General features: G+C 45.7%; 1 protein-coding gene across 1 annotated transcript in view; it reads left to right on the top strand.

The window, feature by feature from the left end:
- Positions 1–20,416, top strand: part of PIK3C2B (phosphatidylinositol-4-phosphate 3-kinase catalytic subunit type 2 beta) — a 153,264-nt gene that overhangs the window by 81,718 nt on the left and 51,130 nt on the right. The window contains exons 13-15 of the mRNA XM_069756193.1: positions 2,178–2,345; positions 5,977–6,085; positions 19,361–19,503. Of these exons, the coding sequence (XP_069612294.1) occupies positions 2,178–2,345; positions 5,977–6,085; positions 19,361–19,503 (420 nt within the window). The remainder of the gene's footprint in view (positions 1–2,177; positions 2,346–5,976; positions 6,086–19,360; positions 19,504–20,416) is intronic.

Here is a 20,416-nt window from a genome sequence, read left to right as displayed (position 1 = left end):
CTTATCCAACAAGGCGAGATTTTGTTTGAAGCCCCAGACCAAGGAAAATTGACAGTCATCTTGTGCTTCTTCCTTTTTCGAATAATTGTGCCAACAGTTGCTGCCTTCTCACCAAGCTGCTTTCCTGTTGTCCTATAGCCCATCCTAGCAGTTCTACAATTTTGTTCCTGTTGTCCTTAGAAAGCTCCTTAGTCTTGGCCATGATGAGGTTGGAGTGTGATTGAGGGTGTGGACAGGTGTCTTTTATACAGGTAACAAGATGAAACAATTAATACAGGTAATGAGTGCAGAGTAGCAAGGCTTCTTAAAGAAAAACAAACCGTTCTGTGAGAGCCAGAATTCTTGCTGATTGGTAGGTGATCAAATACTTATTTCATGCAGTTTAATTGTTTAAGAATCATACAATGTGATTCTCTGGTTTTTATTTTTAGATTCTGTCTCTCACAGATGAAGTGTACCTCCATTAACCATTACAGACCTTTCCATTCTTTGTAGGTGGGAAAACTTGCGAAATCGGCGGTGTATCAAAATACCGTATATTCTCGTGTATAAGCCGAGATTTTCAGCACATTTTTTTGTGCTGAAAATGCCCCCTCGGCTTATACACGAGTCATTGTCCACAAAGGCGGTGGGGGAGCGACGGAGCAGCAGCTAGAGCCGGCGACTGTGGCACAGTGACAGAAGACATCATACTCGCCCTCCTCGCGCTGTAGCTGCATCTACGTCCCTGCATCTCCGTTGTCCCGGCTCCGGCAGCTCTCCTCTCCTGTGCTAAGCGGTCACGTTGTACTGCTCATTAACGTAATGAATATGTACGCTTCTCCACTCCCATAGGTGTGGAGCGCATATTCATTACCTTAATGAGCGGTACCACGTGACCGCTCAGCACAGGAGAGGAGAGCTGCCGGAGCCGGGACGGAGATGCAGCAACGGCGCGAGGAGGGTGAGTAGGACAGGGGGATGTGAGCCATGCATACAATGACGGGATGGAGGGGAGCCTAGCCATCGTGGACCGGGGGAGCCATGCATACAACAGGGGGAGCCACACATACCAGGACAGGATGGGGAGCCACATACCAGGACAGGACGGGGGAGCCACATACCAGGACAGGACAGGGGAGTCACAAACCAGGACAGGACAGGAGGAGCCACACATAGCAGGTTAGGGATGAGGGGACAATGCATACCCGGCTTATTCTCGAGTCAATAAGCTTACCCAGTTTTCCATGGCAAAAGTAGGTGCCTCGGCTTATATTTGGGTCGGTTTTTACTGGAATATATATACGGTCCTTATTTTCCCCATTGTAGGTAGTATGATAGACAACTCGCCATTCACCAGGAAGGTATATGTATGTACACCAATCTTCCTGATGCCATGTAAAAGCTTTTGAGTCACATTTGCAGGCACCAAAATTCAGTGCTTGAGATTAAGCTAAAAATATCATGGTTTTGTTGCTAAGAAGAAGTGAGGCGTTTGCAATGAGGCTGAGTGAGCGCAGATCATCATGGTATCTTTTATGCATGCACACTTACCGTTTGTCCGCTGTGATCCATTCTTTCTTATGGAGGGGGTCCTGATCCTGCTGCACCCTTAGAGATCCTAATATTCATCCAGGCAGCTGAAATATAGTGTACCCTTAACAGAAGTGAAAAGTTAGGTAGTAAATCTATCTACAGTTATAAGTGCATAGAATACTTTGTGGCCCTTCTCATCATCCAGTCCTGAGCATATGATGCCTAGGACTGCTCCACATCTGCTTGCACATGAGATAATACATGGCTGTGGTTTCGCTCCACTCGTACATTTAGAAAGCTGCTTAATGATCTGCTAGAAGTACAATTACTATTTCATTTATGGCTTCCATGTGTTCTGTGTGTTTCCTTCCTGGCTTCAATGAAGTCCACATGTCTATGTTACTACATCAGGGCTACAAATTGAATTGTGTAGATGAACGTGAAACATTTGTTTAGATTTATGTGCGGAATCAGCAGTCACAAGAAGTGCTGGTATCTACGGAAAAAGCGGAACTATGTCTACATTAACATAGGAAATGAGGCATTTTTTGTTGTCTTCTGAATGACTTAATATGATGCACTGTGTATCACATTGGAGAGATCTGTCGCCTGTTTATTTTGCCCACACCTGTGCTTTACCTGCCTTTTATTTTCCTGTGCAGGATCTGTTTTCCAGTCCAGATAAACCACCTGCCACGAGAGACTCTACTAACAATTACCCTGCATGCGGTGCCAGTCCCCCCTCCTGGGAGCTCCTCCGAAGCCAGCAAGCAGCGACGAAACCCTCAGCCGCTGGGTTGGGTCACCACTCCCCTGTTCAATTTTAGGCAGTACGTTCTTAGTATTATGCCTCTTTTAAGCATTCACATTCATCCAAATTCTTTGATCTAGTTTCCCTAACACATGACCTCAGTTTCACTTGAGTGACTAATATCGCTATATTAATTTATTGAAATGACAAATTTCATGAAGGGTGATCCAAGAAATGTTTAATTGGCCACCAATTAAACATTATATGATGCTTGTTGAAATCAATAGTCTGTCCATGTAAGACCCTCTTCACATGTCTGTCTTTCATGTACAGTACAGGCCAAAAGTTTGGACACACCTTCTCATTTTAAAGATTTTTCTGTATTTTCATGACTATGAAAACTGTACATCCACACTGAAGGCATCCAAACTATGAATTAACACGTGGAATTATATACTTAACAAAAAAGTGTGAAACAACTAAATTATGTCTTATATTCTAGGTTCTCCAAAGTAGCCACCTTTTGCTTTGATGACTGCTTTGCACACTCTTATCATTCTCTTGATGAGCTTCAAGAGGTTGTCACCAGGAATGGTTTTCACTTCACAGGTGTGCGCTGTCAGGTTTAATAAGTGGGATTTCTTGCCTTATAAATGGGGTTTGGACCATCAGTTGTGTTTTGCAGAAGTCTAGTGGATACACAGCTGATAGTCCTGCTAAATAGACTGTTAGAATTTGTATTATGGCAAGAAAAAAACAGCTAAGTAAAGAAAAACGAGTGGCCATCATTACTTTAAGAAATGAAGATCAGTCAGTCCGAGAAATTGGGCAAACTTTGAAAGTGTCCCCAAGTGCAGTGGCAAAAACCATCAAGCACTACAAAGAAACTGGCTCACATGAGGACCGCTCCAAGAAAGGAAGACCAAGAGTCACCTCTGCTTCTGAGGATAAGTTTATCCGAGTCACCAGCCGCAGAAATCGCAGGTTAACAGCAGCTCAAATTAGAGACCAGGTCAATGCCACACAGAGTTCTAGCAGCAAACACCTCTCTACAACAACTGTTAAGAGGAGACTTTGTGCAGCAGGCCTTCATGGTAAAATAGCTGCTAGGAAATCACTGCTAAGGACAGGCAACAAGCAGAAGAGACTTGTTTGGGCTAAAGAACACAAGGAATGGACATTAGACCAGTGGAAATCTGTGCTTTGGTCTGATGAGTCCAAATTTGAGATCTTTGGTTCCAACCACCGTGTCTTTGTGCGACGCAGAAAAGGTGAACAGATGGACTCTACATGCCTGGTTCTCCCCGTGAAGCATGGAGGAGGAGGTGTGATGGTGTGGGGGTGCTTTGCTGGGGACACTGTTGGGGATTTATTCAAAATTGAAGGCATACTGAACCAGCATGGCTACCACAGCATCTTGCAGCGGCATGCTATTCCATCCGGTTTGCGTTTAGTTGGACCGTCATTTATTTTTCAACAGGACAATGACCCCAAACACACCTCCAGGCTGTGTAAGGGCTATTTGACCAAGAAGGAGAGTGATGGGGTGCTATGCCAGATGACCTGATGGTTTGGGGTGAGCTGGACCGCAGAGTGAAGGCAAAAGGGCCAACAAGTACTAAGCATCTCTGGAAACTCCTTCAAGATTGTTGGAAGACCATTCCCGGTGACTACCTCTTGAAGCTCATCAAGATCATGCCAAGAGTGTGCAAAGCAGTCACCAAAGCAAAAGGTGGCTACTTTGAAGAACCTAGAATATAAGACATATTTTCAGTTGTTTCACACTTTTTTGTTAAGTATATAATTCCGCATGTGTTAATTCATAGTTTTGATGCCTTCAGTGTGAATTTACAATTTTCATAGTCATGAAAATACAGAAAAATCTGTAAATGAGAAGGTGTGTCCAAACTTGGTCTGTATTGTACGTGTTCTATCCTTTTTTTTTTCAGACACCACACATAGCCATTATAATCTATGGTTCTGCACACGTCTGTGCGTTTGTATGAACCGTGTGTCAGTGCAAACCACCTGGAGACATGGCTGTTTCGTACCAGCATCACGGATGTCAAGGGTCAATACAAGTCTATGGGTCCCTGTAAAACACGCCTAGCACACGGATGGCATTAGTACAGTCCGTGTGCTGTACGTGTTTAACATTGCAAAGCATAGGAGAAGCTTTGGGATTGATTTTCCTTAAAAGGAATCTGCCACCAGGTTTAGCAGATAAGAGATACAGCCATCACATTTCAGGGCTGATATACAGCATTCTATAATGCTGTATATCTGCCCCCAACTCGACCTGCAGGGTGGTCCGGTCCGATGGCTGTCGCTCTTCTTGGTCCGGCGCCTCCCTTCTTCTTGTGATGCCGTCCTCCTGCTTGCTTCGTGTGGATAACACATCTCCTTGGCACGATGTTCCTGCACAGGTGCACTTCTCTGCCCTATTGAGGGCAGACCAAAGTGCTGCAGTGTGCAGGTGCCGGGAAAGGTCAAAGAGCCCCGGAGCCTACGCACTGCAGTACTTTGCTCTGCCCTCAACAGCGCAGGAGCGCTGTGCCAATGAGATTTGTGGATGCGTCGTCCACATGAAGCAAGCAGGAGGACGGGGATCGTAAGAAGAAGGGAGGCGCCGGACCAAGACCAGTGATGCCGATAGGACTGGACCGCCCCGCAGGTGAGTATAATAAAAGTTATTTTTCTTCTCTTACAGGTCAGATTGGGGATAGATATACAGCATTATAGAATACTGTGTCTCTGCCCTGAAAAGGGGTGGCCGTAACTCATATCGGCCAAAGCTGGTGACAGGTTCTCTTTTAAGTCATACTGGGAAAAAATGGATGGCACACTGATCCAAAACACTGACATTGGCACTATTTTTTCCTGTATCGGTATTATAAGGACGTGAAAAGGGGGCCTAATGCATAGATATGAAACTCCTCCCAGCTGTTCTCCACTGATCCAATCGGGAAAGATCGCTCTTAAACAAATGAATCCCCATCCCTTCTATTAAAGGTGTTTTCCAGATTTGAGAGCAAGTCTGTGGGAACTCTGTGACTGCAGACTTCTGAATTATGAGAGTGCAAAATGTGCATTCTGTTTCGATTTCTAGATATTGCAGGAGTGAACGAGCGGTCACATGACCACAAGTTTGAGATTTGCATACATGCGGCCACTTGCCACCTAGTCATATCTGGCTTCTCTTAATAGCAGTGAATTGAGAAAAGCCAAACGCATCCTGTCGGCACGTGACTGTATTCAAATGTCATATTTGTGGTCTGCAGTCTCGCGGACTTTTCACTCAAACCTGGACAACCCCTTTAACTTTGGATGACTTTAATGGGTATTTTGCGAAGTAGTTTCAAAATCAGACAAAGAAAAGCTGTAAACTAGAGTAAAGGTGGGGTATCTAGGAGGGATCTGGCTGCTCAGAGGAGGTCCTATAGACCCAGGCACTAACTCATGGGTTGTGGAAATTCAACATGGGACGATCACACTTGTGGATCCCTTATTATTGAGGTTTAATAGATTTGGGGGTTACTTCACAATTTACCCATCAACAATTATATTTTATAAATCCTACTAAAGATGGTCACCTCTGTGACTGTCGATCCATATGGCAAACACTCTGCTGCTCTTGAGCTTTCTAGGCTTACGATACAGTTATATTCTGATTCATTAACACACATTATTTTTCTTTCAATTCCTCTTAGACTTTTAACTTGTGGTCGTCGTTTGCTTGGTCTCTGGCCAACTACAAAACATGGTAGCGCTAGTTTCAGCACACCAAATGTGAACCAACCGGACAGCACCATTCTTCAGGTAAAACTGATAGATTTGCAACCAAGACACTTAGTATTTGTACTGTCATTTTTGTTATAAGTTATCTTTTATTGGACATTTTGATCCTCTTCTTCATAAAATTAGAAAGCTAACTTGAACTTTCAGAACATCCGAAAGTCATTAGGACAACTTCGAAAAAGTTCTAACCTGTTTATTTCTATCGTAAATAGTGTGGTGGACTAGATACATTTTTGCATAACTTTGTGTTCTCACATCTTTTTCCAAACAACCTCACAATCTGATTCTAGTAGATCTGTATAAGGCCGGGCTCACACTTGCAACTGCAATGCGAGAAACTCGCGCAAGTCTCTCGCCTCAATACCCAGCACTGCCGCCGGCACTCGGGACCGGAGTGTGCGGCGGTAGTGCCTGGTATTGATGCGCAAGTTTCCCGCATTGCATTTGCAAGTGTGAGCCCGGCCTTAGAGAAGAACTGATTGTTTTCCTGTGTTAATCACAATAATTACAGAAGAAAGAAATGGTGGCACCGCTGCAAGGCTTCAAGGAGTTGCCCAGCTAAGGAAAACCACTTTAGATCTGGTTAAATTAGAAATAAATACAACTTACTATTATACTTTCATTAAAGGGTTATTTTCATTTTTATAAGTTATCACCTATCCAATGGGTAGTTGATAACTTGCTGATTGGAGGTCTAACTGCTGAGACCCACACCAATCCAGAACCCTGTATTGAGCCCCTTATGAATGGAGCATTGGCCGGACATTTGAGCCACCCCTACATACATTCTCTAAGGGACTGTCAGTAAAAGAGCTGTACTTGGCCATCTCCAACAGTCCCATGGAGAATGAGTGGAGCAAGGATGTACATGTCCGGCCACTTCTCCATTTAGACAGGAATTGTTGGGGATCCCCGCAGTCGGACCCTCTGCAAGGTATGGCCAATACTATATATCCCACTGGTGTCTTGCTGTCAGCACCGCTTTACTTCTACATGTGCTCTGGCACAGAGGAGAGCTTCCTCCATCTCCTGATGTTGATGTGTACAAAGGGGGCTGTTTAGCTAGCCCTCCCCTCCATCACGGCTGATGCGGGGACAGAGGGGCTGGAGATGATGTGTGGATCATGGCAAATGGGACTATTGTATGTAAAAAAAAAAAAATGGGGGTGTTACTTTAACTATTTCAAATATGTATAACCACAAAGCTCTTCCTTTAAAAGGTTTTTCCAGTAAAAATAAGTCATCACCTCTTCACAGGGTAAGTGATAGCTAATTGATTTAGTGGGGAATCCAACTGCTGGGATCCGGACTAATCGGCAAAACGGGTTTCTTTTATCCCCTGTAGAATGGAGCGTAAGTGCGCATGCTCAACCGCAGCTCCATTCATTCCCTATGGGGATACTGAGCGCTGTGATCAACTTTTTCCCACTACAGAGACTGAATGGAGTAGTGGGAGTCAGGCATCCAACATACTGTTCCATTTTGTAACTGGTAACCGATCAGTGTGGGTCCCTGTGATCAGACACCCACCGATCAGTATATATAATTTGTTTTCACTGGAAAACTCCTTTAACCCTTTATGAACCATAAGTTTGTTTAGTCAAATTGATTTCAGTTTAAAACTATGGACAAATACATCTCTGGCAAAAATTAAGAGACCACCACATCAAAATCCTGTCACGGGCAGCCCAATCTCCAGACCTGAACCCCATTGAAAACCTCTGGAATGTAATCAAGAGGATGATGGATAGTCACAAGCCATCAAACAAAGAAGAAATGCTTAAGTTTTTGCACCAGAAGCAGTGTGAAAGACTGGTGGAAAGCATGCCAAGACGCATGAAAGCTGTGATTAAAAATCATGGTTATTCCACAAAATATTGATATCTGAACTCTTCTTGAGTTAAAACATTAGTATTGTTGTTTCTAAATGATTATGAACTTGTTTTCTTTGCATTATTTGAGGTCTGAAAGCCCTGTTTTTTTTTTGTTTTTTTTTTTATTTTGACCATTTTTCTTTGTCAGAAAAAAAAATACTAAATTTATTGCTTGGAAATTCGGAGACGTTGTCAGAAGTTTACAGACTAAAAGAACAATTTACATTTTACGCAAAAATATAGGTATAAAGAGAAAAATCGGACAAACTGAACATTTTGCAGTGGTCTCTTAATTTTTGCCAGAGCTGTATTTTCCTCAATCAACGGTTAATGGAATCATGACCAAATCTTTCATCTACTATATAGTTGTCTAAGGGTCACTTCCCGTCTTTCTGTCTCTGACTGTCTGTCTTTCTGTCACAGATATTCATTGGTCGCGGCGTCTGTCTGTCATGGAATCCAAGTCGCTGATTGGTCACGGCAAAACAGCCACGACCAATCAGCGACGGGCACAGTCCGGAAGAAAATGTCCGCTCCTTCATCCCCGCTGTCACTGCCCGGCGCCCGCATACTCCCCTCCAGTCACCGCTCACATAGGGTTAATGCCGGCGGAAACGGACCGCGTTATGCCACGGGTAACTCACTCTATTACTGCCGCTATTAACCCTGTGTGACCAAGTTTTTACTATTGATGCGCCCTATGCAGCGTCAATAGTAAAAAGATCTAATGTTAAAAATAATTTAAAAAAATAAAAATTCATCATATACTCACCCTCCGGCGCCTTACCCGCTCTTCGCGACGTTCTGGTGCTAAGGATGGTATGCGACAAGGACCTTCCATGACGTCACGGTCATGTGACTGAGACGTCATCACAGGCCCTGCGCGAGAAGGACCTGCCATGACGTCACGGCAGGTCTTTCTCGCGCAGGCGCGAAGAAGCTGCGGTACCATGGAACAGGCAGGGACAGCGTTAGGAGCAGGTGAGTATTTAATATTCCGCGTTCCATCCGCCGGGCGCCGCTCCGTCTTCCCGTCCTCTTGCAGTGACTGTGTAGGTCAGAGGGCGCGATGACGTATTAGTGTGCGCGCTGCCCTCTGCCTGAACAGTCAGTGTGGAGAGACGGGACGCTGAGGAGCAGGGACGAGAGGTGAGTATGTGATTTTTTTAATTTTTTTTATTGCAGCAGCATTACATGTGGCACAATGCTGTATGGAGCGTCTATGGGGCCATAAAGAACTGCATGGAGCATTAAATGGGGCATCTATGGGGCCATAACTGCATGGAGCATTATATGGGGCATCTATGGGGCTATAACTGCATGGAGCATTATATTGGGCCATAACTGCATGGAGCATTATATGGGGCATCTATGGGGCCATAACTGCATGGAGCATTATATGGGGCATCTATGGGGCCATAACTGTATGGAGCATTATATGGGGCATCTATGGGGCCATAACTGCATGGAGCATTATATGGGGCATCTATGGGGCCATAATGAACTGCATGTGCATTATATGGGGCATCTATGGGGCCATAATGAACTGCCTGGAGCATTATATGGGACATCTATGGGGCCATAACTGCATGGAGCATTATATGGGGCATCTATGGGGCCATAACTGCCTGGAGCATTATATGGGACATCTATGGGGCCATAACTGCATGGAGCATTATATGGGGCATCTATGGGGCCATAACTGCATGGAGCATTATACTACGTGACTGGGCAAAATACTACATAGCTGGGCAATATACTACGTGACTGGGCAATATACTACGTGGACATGCATATTCTAAAATACCCTATGTGTTCGAATCGGGCCACCATCTAGTTGGAGAATAATCAGTGTCTGCCTTTAATCTTTTCTGCTTTTGATAGCCGGCGTGTAGACAGCTGGGTCCCTTCCAAAGCTCTGTGTGTTGGCTTCTAAAATTTCCTAGAAAACATGTCCTTAATTTACTTTGTTTCCGTCAATCAGTGTACTTGAAAAATTGGACAACTGTACAATAATTGTATTTGGTTTCTAAGTTGCCACATTATACGTGTTCCTCTTTTTATTTTTTTATAGATTTAAATAGGTGCCAACAGTAGCAATAATATAGATATGACTATTTCACTATACTGCAGTACATTTTGCTTTATCATCCTCTTATTCTACAGCCTTTGAACTATCCTTGGATCATCCATGAGTGTGCATGTACTGCCTAATTGGTTTACTGAACCTAAAGTTGTACAATTGGTTAAGTTCCCACTATGAGTTTTTGATGCAATGTATTTTCGCTGGGCCCAAAAAACTTTCTGAAGGAAAAGAAGACTGACCCATGAGTCAGGATAAAGACTAGTAATGCAAACCGTATGATTTATTGGAACAATCAGGAGGTAACAAAAAGATATACAAAAGATCAAGGGCGCTCACACAAGGATTAAAAATATACACTACTCAAAAAAATAAAGGGAACACTAAAATCCCACATCCTAGATATCACTGAATGAAATATTCCAGTTGTAAATCTTTATTCATTACATAATGGAATGTGTCGAGAACATTAAAACCTAAAAATCATCAACGTAAATCACAACTAACATCCCACAGAGGTCTGGAGATGGAATGATGCTCAAAATCAAAGTGGAAAATGAAGTTACAGGCTGATCCAACTTCAGTGGAAATGCCTCAAGACAAGGAAATGATGCTCAGTAGTGTGTGTGGCCTCCACGTGACTCCCTACGATGCCTGGGCATGTTCCTGATGAAGCGGCGGATGGTCTCCTGGGGGATCTCCTCCCAGACCTGGACTAAAGCATCTGCCAACTCCTGGACAGTCTGTGGTGCAACGTGACGTTGGTGGATGGTGCGAGTCATGATGTCCCAGATGTGTTCAATCAGATTCAGGTCTCGGGAACGGGCGGGCCAGTCCATAGCTTCAATGCCTTCATCTTGCAGGAACTGCTGACACACCAGGATGCATTGCGAAATTATCCAGATGACTTAGCGGTCTCGCGAGACCGCTAAGTCTTCTGGGTAATTTCGCAATGCATCGCTGGGAACGGAAGATGGCGGCAGGCGTGAGCGGCTCGGCAAACAACGGAGGGTGAGTATGGCAGTTTTTTTGTTTTTTTATTATTTTTAACATTACATTTTTTTACTATTGATGCCGCATAGGCAGCATCAATAGTAAAAAGTTGGGGACACACAGGGTTAATAGCGGCGGTAACGGAGTGCGTTACCCGCGGCATAACGCGGTCCATTACCACCAGCATTAACACTGTGTGAGCGGTGGCCGGAGGGGAGTATGCGGGCGCCGGGCACTGACTGTGGGGAGGAAGGAGCGGCCATTTTCTTCCGGGCTGGGCCCGTCGCTGATTGGTCGTGGCTGTTTTGCTGCGACCAATCAGCGACTTGGATTTCCATGACACAGACAGAGGCCGCGACCAATGAATATCCGTGACAGACAGACAGAAGGACAGAAAGACGGAAGTGACCCTTAGACAATTATATAGTGTATATATATATATATATATATATATATATATATTTTAGATGGTGGCCCGATTTGAACGCATCGGTTATTCTAGATTATGCATGTCCACGTAGTATATTGCCCAGCCACGTAGTATATTGCCCAGCCACGTAGTATATTGCCCAGTCACGTAGTATATTGCCCAGTCACGTAGTATATTGCCCAGTCACGTAGTATATTGCCCAGTCACGTAGTATATTGCCCAGTGACGTAGTATATTGCCCAGACACGTAGTATATTGCCCAGTGACATAGTATATTGCCCAGTGACGTAGTATATTGCTCAACCACGTAGTATATTGCCCAGCCACATAGTATATTGCCCAACCACGTAGTATATTGCCCAGTGACGTAGTATATTGCCCAGTCACGTAGTATATTGCCCAGTCACGTAGTATATTGCCCAGCCACCTAGTATATTACCCAGTTACGTAGTATATTGTCTAGTGACGTAGTATACAGCACAGACACGTAGTATATTGCCTAGTGACGTAGTATATTGCGCAGCCACCTAGTATATTGCCCAGTGACGTAGTATACAGCACAGAGCCACGTAGTATATTGCCCAGTTACGCAGTATACAGCACAGAGCCACGTAGTATATTACAGAGCCACGTAGTATATTGCCCAGCCAGGTTTGTCACAGGTTAAAAAATAAAGATATACTCACCTTTCCGAGGGCCCCTTGCAGTCCACGGCAGCTTCCGGTCCCAGGGTTGGTATGAGCGCAGGACCTGTGATGACATCGAGGTCACATGACCGTGACATCATGGCAGGTCTTTGTTGCGCAGGGCCTGTGATGACGTCGCGGTCACATGACCGTGACGTCATGGCAGGTTCTTGTCGCGCAGGCGCGTAGGGCCTGTGATGACGTCTCGGTCACATGACCGTGATGTCATGGAAGGTCCTTCTCCCATACCATCTTTGCCACCGGAACCTGCAATGGAAGATGGAGGCCGACGCGAGCGACTACGGAGGGTGAGTATAGCAGATTTTTTTCTTTTATATAATTTTTAACATTACATTTTTTACTATTGATGCCACATAGGCAGCATCAATAGTAAAAAGTTGGGGACACACCGGGTTAATAGCGGCGGTAACGGAGTGCGTCACCCGCAGCATAACGCGGTCCGTTACCGCCGGCATTAACCCTGTGTTAGCGTTGACCGGAGGGGAGTATGCGGGCGACAGGCACTTACTGCGGGGAGTAAGGAGTGGCCATTTTCTTCCGGACTGTGCCCATTGCTGATTGGTCGCGGCAGCCATGACAGGCAGCTGGCGAGACCAATCAGCAAATTAATAACCGTGACAGAAGGACAGACAGAAAGACGGAAGTGACCCCTAGACAATTATATAGTAGATGGGCGTATATATATATATTGTAGGGATTTCACTCACTCAGCTGCGACGGCTGACACTCAGGAGACGTGTTCCTTTAAAGTTCACTGGGTTTATTGCTTCATAAACCATGTGGCAAACAACAGAAAACAAATAGCCTTTGGTTCAGGTAAAGAAAAACATGTGTCCAGTTCATCCGGCTCAGTCCTGAAGCCGTAACACACTCAGGAGGGTTTCACCTCCACACATACCTACCTGTGTTAAGCATTAGGCTTTCTTTTATATGTCTAACCACACCCAGAACCCATCACATGACCAGACATGTGGTTGTGACATCACCACAGGTCCTGAAACACATATAGGTAGCCATGGTTACATCACAGCAACAAGCCATCTATAAGACACATATCTCCCATCGATTAGACATCCTTTAGCCACGCTACATACCTCCCCCCTCTGCCTAAAGCCGTGGGGCTTGGCACTTTCTCCCACTAGACAAGGGATTCTTGACAGGGCATCAGCATTACCGTGCAGCTTTCCGGCCCTATGTTCCACATGGAAACAGAAGTCCTGCAGGGCTAAGAACCAACGGGTGACCCTAGCATTTCTACCCTTCGTTTCCCTCATCCACCTAAGTGGGGCATGGTCGGATATCAGTCTAAATTTACGTCCCAGCAAATATCCCAGCAAATAGTACTGTAATGTGTCGACTGCCCATTTTATGGCCAAGCACTCCTTTTCAACGACTGAGTAGTTCTTTTCAGACGAGGACAGCTTCCTACTCAGATAGAGAACAGGATGCTCCTCTCCATGTAGTTCTTGGGAAAGGACTGCTCCCACCCCAACATCTGAGGCATCTGTCTGAAGAATAAACTCTTTCTTGAAGTTTGGGGCCATCAGAACGGGTTGCTTACATAAAGCCTCTTTCATTTCTTGGAAGGCTGAATCTGTTTCTTCGGACCACTTAACCATTACTGATTTTGTCCCTTTTAGCAGGTCAGTCAGAGGCGCCGCCATTGTGGCGAAGTTTGGGATGAACCTCCTGTAATATCCCACGATTCCCAGGAAGGCTTTAACTTGCTTCTTGGAAACTGGTTTTGGCCATGTTTGAATTGCCTCCACTTTACTGATTTGGTGTTTTATTTCTCCATGACCCACTATGTATCCAAGGTACTTAGCTTCTTCTTTACCCAATGCACACTTCTTCGGGTTTATTGTAAATCCGGCCTCTCTTATAGCATCAAACACCGCTTGGACTTTCTCCAGATGACTCTCCCAGTCCGGGCTAAAGATGACGATATCATCTAGGTACGCAGCAGCGTATGCCTTGTGGGGTGCAAGGACTCTATCCATAGCCCTTTGGAAGGTGGCCGGAGCTCCCTGTAGGCCAAATGGCATCCGGACATACTGGAAGCATCCATCTGGTGTAGAAAACGCCGTCTTCTCCTTGGCTTCCTGTGCCATGGGGATCTGCCAATACCCCTTCGTCAAATCCAAGGTGGTTATGTACCTGGCGGGCCCAAGCCTTTCGATGAGCTCATCAACTCGGGGCATGGGATATGCGTCGAACTTGGAGACCTCATTCAACTTCCTATAGTCGTTGCAAAATCTCCACTCCCCATCAGGTTTTGGGACCAGGACAATTGGGCTCGACCAACCGCTCTTGGATTCCTCAATGACTCCAAGCTTCAGCATACGCTCCACTTCCTTGGAGACTATTTCTCGACGGGCCTCAGGAATTCTATTCTATAGGGCTTCACGTTCACGCGCACATGGGGCTCTGTCAGGACCTCATGCTCTATGACCTTCGTGTACCCAGGCAACTCGGAAAACAGGTCCCTGTTTTTCTGGAGTAACTCCCGGCATTGCTGTTTCTGGGACTCCGATAGCGTCTCCGCTATAGTAACCGCTCCAACCTCATCTTCTGGGTTGCTTAACAACGATGGAGTTACTGTCGGCTCTCTATCTTGCCACGGCTTGATAAGGTTGACATGGTATACTTGGAATGGTTTCCGTCTTCCTGGTTGGTGAATTTTATAGTTTACTTCACCAAGTTTCTCGACAACCTCATATGGCCCTTGCCATTTGGCCAAGAACTTGCTTTCCACTGTCGGAACTAACACAAGAACTCGGTCTCCCGGATTGAATTGCCTCACTCTTGCAGACCGGTTGTAGACCCTGGCCTGAGCTTCTTGTGCTTGGAGAAGGTGTTCTTTCACGATAGGCATCACCTTTGCAATCCTCTGCTGCATCAGGGCCACATGCTCAATGACGCTTCTGTGGGGCGTGACTTCGGCTTCCCAGGTTTCCTTGGCTATATCCAGGAGTCCTCGTGGATGTCGGCCATACAGAAGCTCAAACGGTGAGAAACCTGTGGAGGCCTGTGGAACTTCACGAATGGAAAACATCAAATAGGGTAAGAGACAATCCCAGTCTCTACCGTCTTTCTCTATAGCTTTTCTCAGCATGCTCTTCAGTGTCTTGTTAAATCTCTCAACAAGGCCATCTGACTGGGGATGGTACACCAAGGTCCTCAACTGGGAGATTTTCAGGGCTTTGCATAGTTCCCTCATCACCTTGCTCATGAAAGGTGTCCCCTGGTCAGTCAGGATCTCCTTCGGCAGACCTGTCCGGGAAAAGACATGGACCAACTCGCGAGCTATACTCTTTGAAGAAGAATTTCTCAAGGGAATTGCCTCAGGATAGCGTGTGGCGTAGTCCAGGATGACTAATATATACTGATGGCCCCGGGCTGATTTAACTAAGGGACCGACCAAGTCCATGGCAATTCTCTCGAATGGCACCTCAATAATGGGCAGTGGCACAAGGGGGTTCCGGAAATGAGGAGTGGGAGCAGTTAGCTGACATGTAGGGCAGGACCTGCAATAGTTCACTATTTCCCGGTGGCACCCAGGCCAATAGAACCTCTGCACAACCCGTTCCTGCGTTTTTTCCACCCCTAGGTGTCCACCCAAGATGTGTGAATGTGCCATGTCCAACACCTTCCGTCTATATGGACCCGGCACTACCAACTGCTCTACCAACTCCTCCCTTATTTTCGTGACCCGGTACAACAACTCCCTGCTCATTAGAAAATGGGGAAATCTTGTGTCTGCCCCCGGCTCCTGTACCACCCCGTCAATAACTGTGACATTATTAAAGGCTTCCCTCAGAGTGGGGTCCCTATGTTGGGCAGTCCCAAAATTTTCACCGGATACCTCTAACTCCAGAATGTCAGATGCAGGGGACACTTCCTCCTCATCTCCAGCCAGGACACAAAAAGGAAATCTGTCTGACTCTGGGTGTGGCACCACCCTTCCCGGGTTCACTGGTTCCCTACTCTTGCTAGGGAGCTCAGAACCTTTCCCCCACAAATCCCAAAACAAACAGAAATCCCGGCCAATAATTATAGGGTGCAACAAGTCCTGAACGACGCCGACTATGTGGGACTCCGTGCCACATGTCGTTTCAATGTTCACACTGGCCACAGGGTAGTCCTTTGCATCACCATGTATGCACCGCACTCCGACCTTCTTTCCCGGGAGCAGGTGGAGAGGAAAAGTGGCCCTCACCAGGGTCACTAGGCTCCCCGAGTCTAACAGTGCCGTTACTGCTTGACCGTTCACTTTCACGGGACATGCTTGAGGTCCCTCGTTGGGCGGAGAGTTCACACTGCAAGCTGGATACGCATAGTATGAACAACGGCGTCCCATGCTGCAGTCCATCTGCTCAGTGGTTTGGGAACAACGGGCAGCTATATGTCCTGGCTTGTGGCACCTCCAACAAATAATATCACCCGTGGGGACCTTGGGCACCACCTCCCCCGCCCTTTGTGACCTTGGACGCACCACCCCTTTTTGGGACTCAGCTGCCTTCTGGGATCCCCAGTACGGCATGGGCTGCCTCCCGAAGGAGCCTTCCAACCCTTGGTACCTCTCAACCAGTCCGATCAGCTCGTCGGCATTCTGGGGATCACCCTGGGCAACCCATGACTGTATAGGCCTCGGGAGGGAATGGACAAACCGATCCATCATCACCCGTTCTACCATCTGTGCAGGCGCAGAGGACTCTGGCTGCAGCCATTTCTGGACCAGGTGCAACAGATCAAACATTTGGGAACGAGGTGGTTTGTCCCGGTGATAGCCCCAGGAGTGAACTCGCTGTGCCCTGACAGTCAGTGTCACCCCCAAACGTGCGAGAATCTCGGCTTTCAATTTGTGATACTCTTTGGCATCCTGCAAGGTCAAATCATAGTACGCCTTCTGGGGTTCTCCCGTCAGGTATGGCGCAAGTACCTCTGCCCACTGCTCTGGCGGAAGTTTTTCCCTCTCAGCGACCCTCTCAAACACCGTCAGGAAGGCCTCAACATCATCCCCGGGAGTCATTTTCTGCAATGCGCGTCTTACCGTTTTCCGGACGTGGGTGTCATCAGCCAAACCTGGGGTTGGGGCGCTCGCCTTGCCCTGGATGGCGGTTGCCAGAAGCTGCATCTGCTGCTGATGCTCCTGCTGGCTCTGCTGCATCTGCTGCCGTTGCTCCTGCTGGCTCTGCTGCATCTGCTGCTGGCTCTGTTGTAACTGCTGCCGTTGCTCCTGCTGGCTTTGTTGCATCTGCTGCCGTTGCTCCTGCTGGCTCTGTTGTATCTGCTGCATCAACAGCCTGTTGGTCTCTTGCTGCCTTTTCTCCTGCTGTGACTGCATCTGGACCAATTGTTTCAGCAGGTCCTCCATTTTCTCCGGCAATGCTTGCTGGCTTGCAACAGCCTTGACCCAGGACATTCAAAATAAACTCACGTCTCCGCTGGGAACGCTGCCCGCATTCTCCACCAATTGTAGGGATTTCACTCACTCAGCTGCGACGGCTGACACTCAGGAGACGTGTTCCTTTAAAGTTCACTGGGTTTATTGCTTCATAAACCATGTGGCAAGCAACAGAAAACAAATAGCCTTTGGTTCAGGTAAAGAAAAACAAGTGTCCAGTTCATCCGGCTCAGTCCTGAAGCCGTAACACACTCAGGAGGGTTTCACCTCCACACATACCTACCTGTGTTAAGCATTAGGCTTTCTTTTATATGTCTAACCACACCCAGAACCCATCACATGACCAGACATGTGGTTGTGACATCACCACAGGTCCTGAAACACATATAGGTAGCCATGGTTACATCACAGCAACAAGCCATCTATAAGACACATATCTCCCATCGATTAGACATCCTTTAGCCACGCTACAATATATATATATATATCATTAGTGTGGAGGCCAAAATAGCTTGTCAATACAGAATCAAATATGTTAATACTGACTATGTGCATATAATTGTGTCAGGTAAGGGTACATAATTGCAGTCCTATTCTATGTAGGTGTGAATGTAATCAAGTAATGTTAGCTTGATTTACTGCAAGGAAAGGATAGAGAGAATTGCAGCTGCATGGTGCCCACCTCGACGCGCGTTTTGGCGGAATCTGTACATGTATGTAATAATAATGTTTAGTCAAAGACAAATACCAAGAAGTATCAAAACAAAGCGGCTATATTTAAAACATGACAGCAATGAGAGACACAAACCACAGCGATAAAAACACCTGTAAAGAAAATGCAAGTAACCTAATTTAACTAATAGGTGCACAAGTGATTCAACATCAGAAACTCACCAAATACTCATGGTGGAAACCTCGCCTGAAGGTATTTTTTTTTAAGGCAGGGCTGGCATGGCTAAAATTTCTGCTAATTATAGTGCCAAGTATTGATGAGATAATCCGCACTACCTGAAGCAGCCAGTGAGACGTAATGTCATATATTGTACAATTATTATGTCCTTTCCTTTGTCTCTGATTTTTTTTAAGATCTTAAACTTCTTTTTTCCTAATACAAGTACTAATTGGGCCAACAATACCTATTAGTGCTGGTACTTGGTCTACAGGTCGGGGTTGAAGAAAGGCTGCATGTGCCACGTCCTTCACGTCTTGTGTTTGGAAGTAGAGCAGTATTTCTCTGGATTAAGAAAAAAGGGAAAAAGAATGAATATAAAACAGCTGCTAATGTTTTTTTTGCCAGGAAACTTAAGAGAGCAAAAGAACTTATGAGTATAATAATAGAGATTGCCTTTTGTGAAACTAGACTTTCCTCACCATAAAACCAGTCTGCTCTTCTTTAACCACTGAATCACCAGTGCCAGGTAGGAACATGCCATTGTGATGTGTTATTTTAGGGTGGAACATAACCTACTGTATAGCACACGGATATGGTTCCCCCAGGGCAGAAGCTCACTCTTACACAATAAAGGTCTGCCATGACGGTGCGTATGTTGCCACATAATGAACAATGTGGAGTGAAGAATTTGGAAAACAAGACAATGAAGAACTCCTACTTCTGAATATTGAATTCTGAGAAGTTTACGTAAGTACTATGGTCAGGGCAGGGAAATAATATGGGGAAACAGAATAAAGTAGGTAATTTGTATTAATAATAGTAAGTGATGGTGATATGATCATCCTCTTATATTGTGGTTAAAGCAAAGTTCATCCGTCCAGATTTTTCAACTCTTATATTTCGATTACAGATCGACTTTCCGACGTCGGCTTTTGATGTCAAATTCACAAAACCGGAAGGTGAAGCTTTTAGCCCCAAATACGAAATTTCCAGCTTGTCTGAGGAAGATAGAAGCAAGTTACGAGAGGCCATGCAGAAGGAGTCTTTATACTGGTTAGTACGGGGTTCCTCCGTGATTACGGAGTTTTCTTAGTACTGAATATGTGCTCTTATTTTAGTTTCCTTAGACACATAGCTATAACAAGAGTTCAGTTTCTGAGAAAGCAGAGATGGCTACCACCAACCTCTTCCATAGGAGGATTATTGCCAACGTATTCTGCGCGGATCAGTGTCGATGAATCCTATAACTCACAATAGACAGTATTTGTAGTGGTAAGGTTTCCTGTCTGACCTAGAGCAGCATGGAGACTTGTCCCAGCAGTGATGTGCCCCTGCATGGCTGGCTGATCTGCCTCCTCACTATTACACCACGTAACCTCCCTGACAGCCAGAACACCCCTATCCTAGACACACTGCTCTAAGCCTCATCATGATGGCCACGTAACCTCCAGCCAAAGTCCCTCTCTCAGGAGTTTAGCCCTTATTTGCCTTCTGCATCATTTTTGTTCTCAAATGCATGTATTTGAGACTAAATATCATTTTTGATATTTGGTTTCATTAATTATTTACACCATTTGTCATTTACAGACTCTTTATTTTCCTGCACATTCTACTTTGATGTGGTTTGTGGTCATAAAGCAGCCAAGAGGAACTCGGATAAGAGTTAGAACTGGCCTACAAGAGCTACTGGCCTACAAGAATGCGCTCACTGATGGATTCTTAGTTAACCCATTCTCTAGCCAGCAATAGACAGTGTCACACTCAGGCTACAGGAATGAATATATTTAAAGGGGTTGGCCAGTATGTTATGTCGATGGTCTATCCTTCGGATAGGTCATCAATATCAGATAGGTGGGAATAGTTGGGGGTTACTGGAGCTCTCTCTGTCCGTTTTCATTCACATAGGGGCAGACGTGCAATACCCAGCTGCAGCCACTATATGGTGGACAGGGCTGTGTTTTTCAGC

Source organism: Ranitomeya imitator, chromosome 3 (assembly GCF_032444005.1).
Source record: "Ranitomeya imitator isolate aRanImi1 chromosome 3, aRanImi1.pri, whole genome shotgun sequence".
In the NCBI taxonomy this organism is placed as follows: domain Eukaryota; kingdom Metazoa; phylum Chordata; class Amphibia; order Anura; family Dendrobatidae; genus Ranitomeya; species Ranitomeya imitator.
The sequence above is the reverse complement of the archived record's forward strand: the minus strand, read 5'-3'. Positions and strand labels throughout refer to the sequence as shown.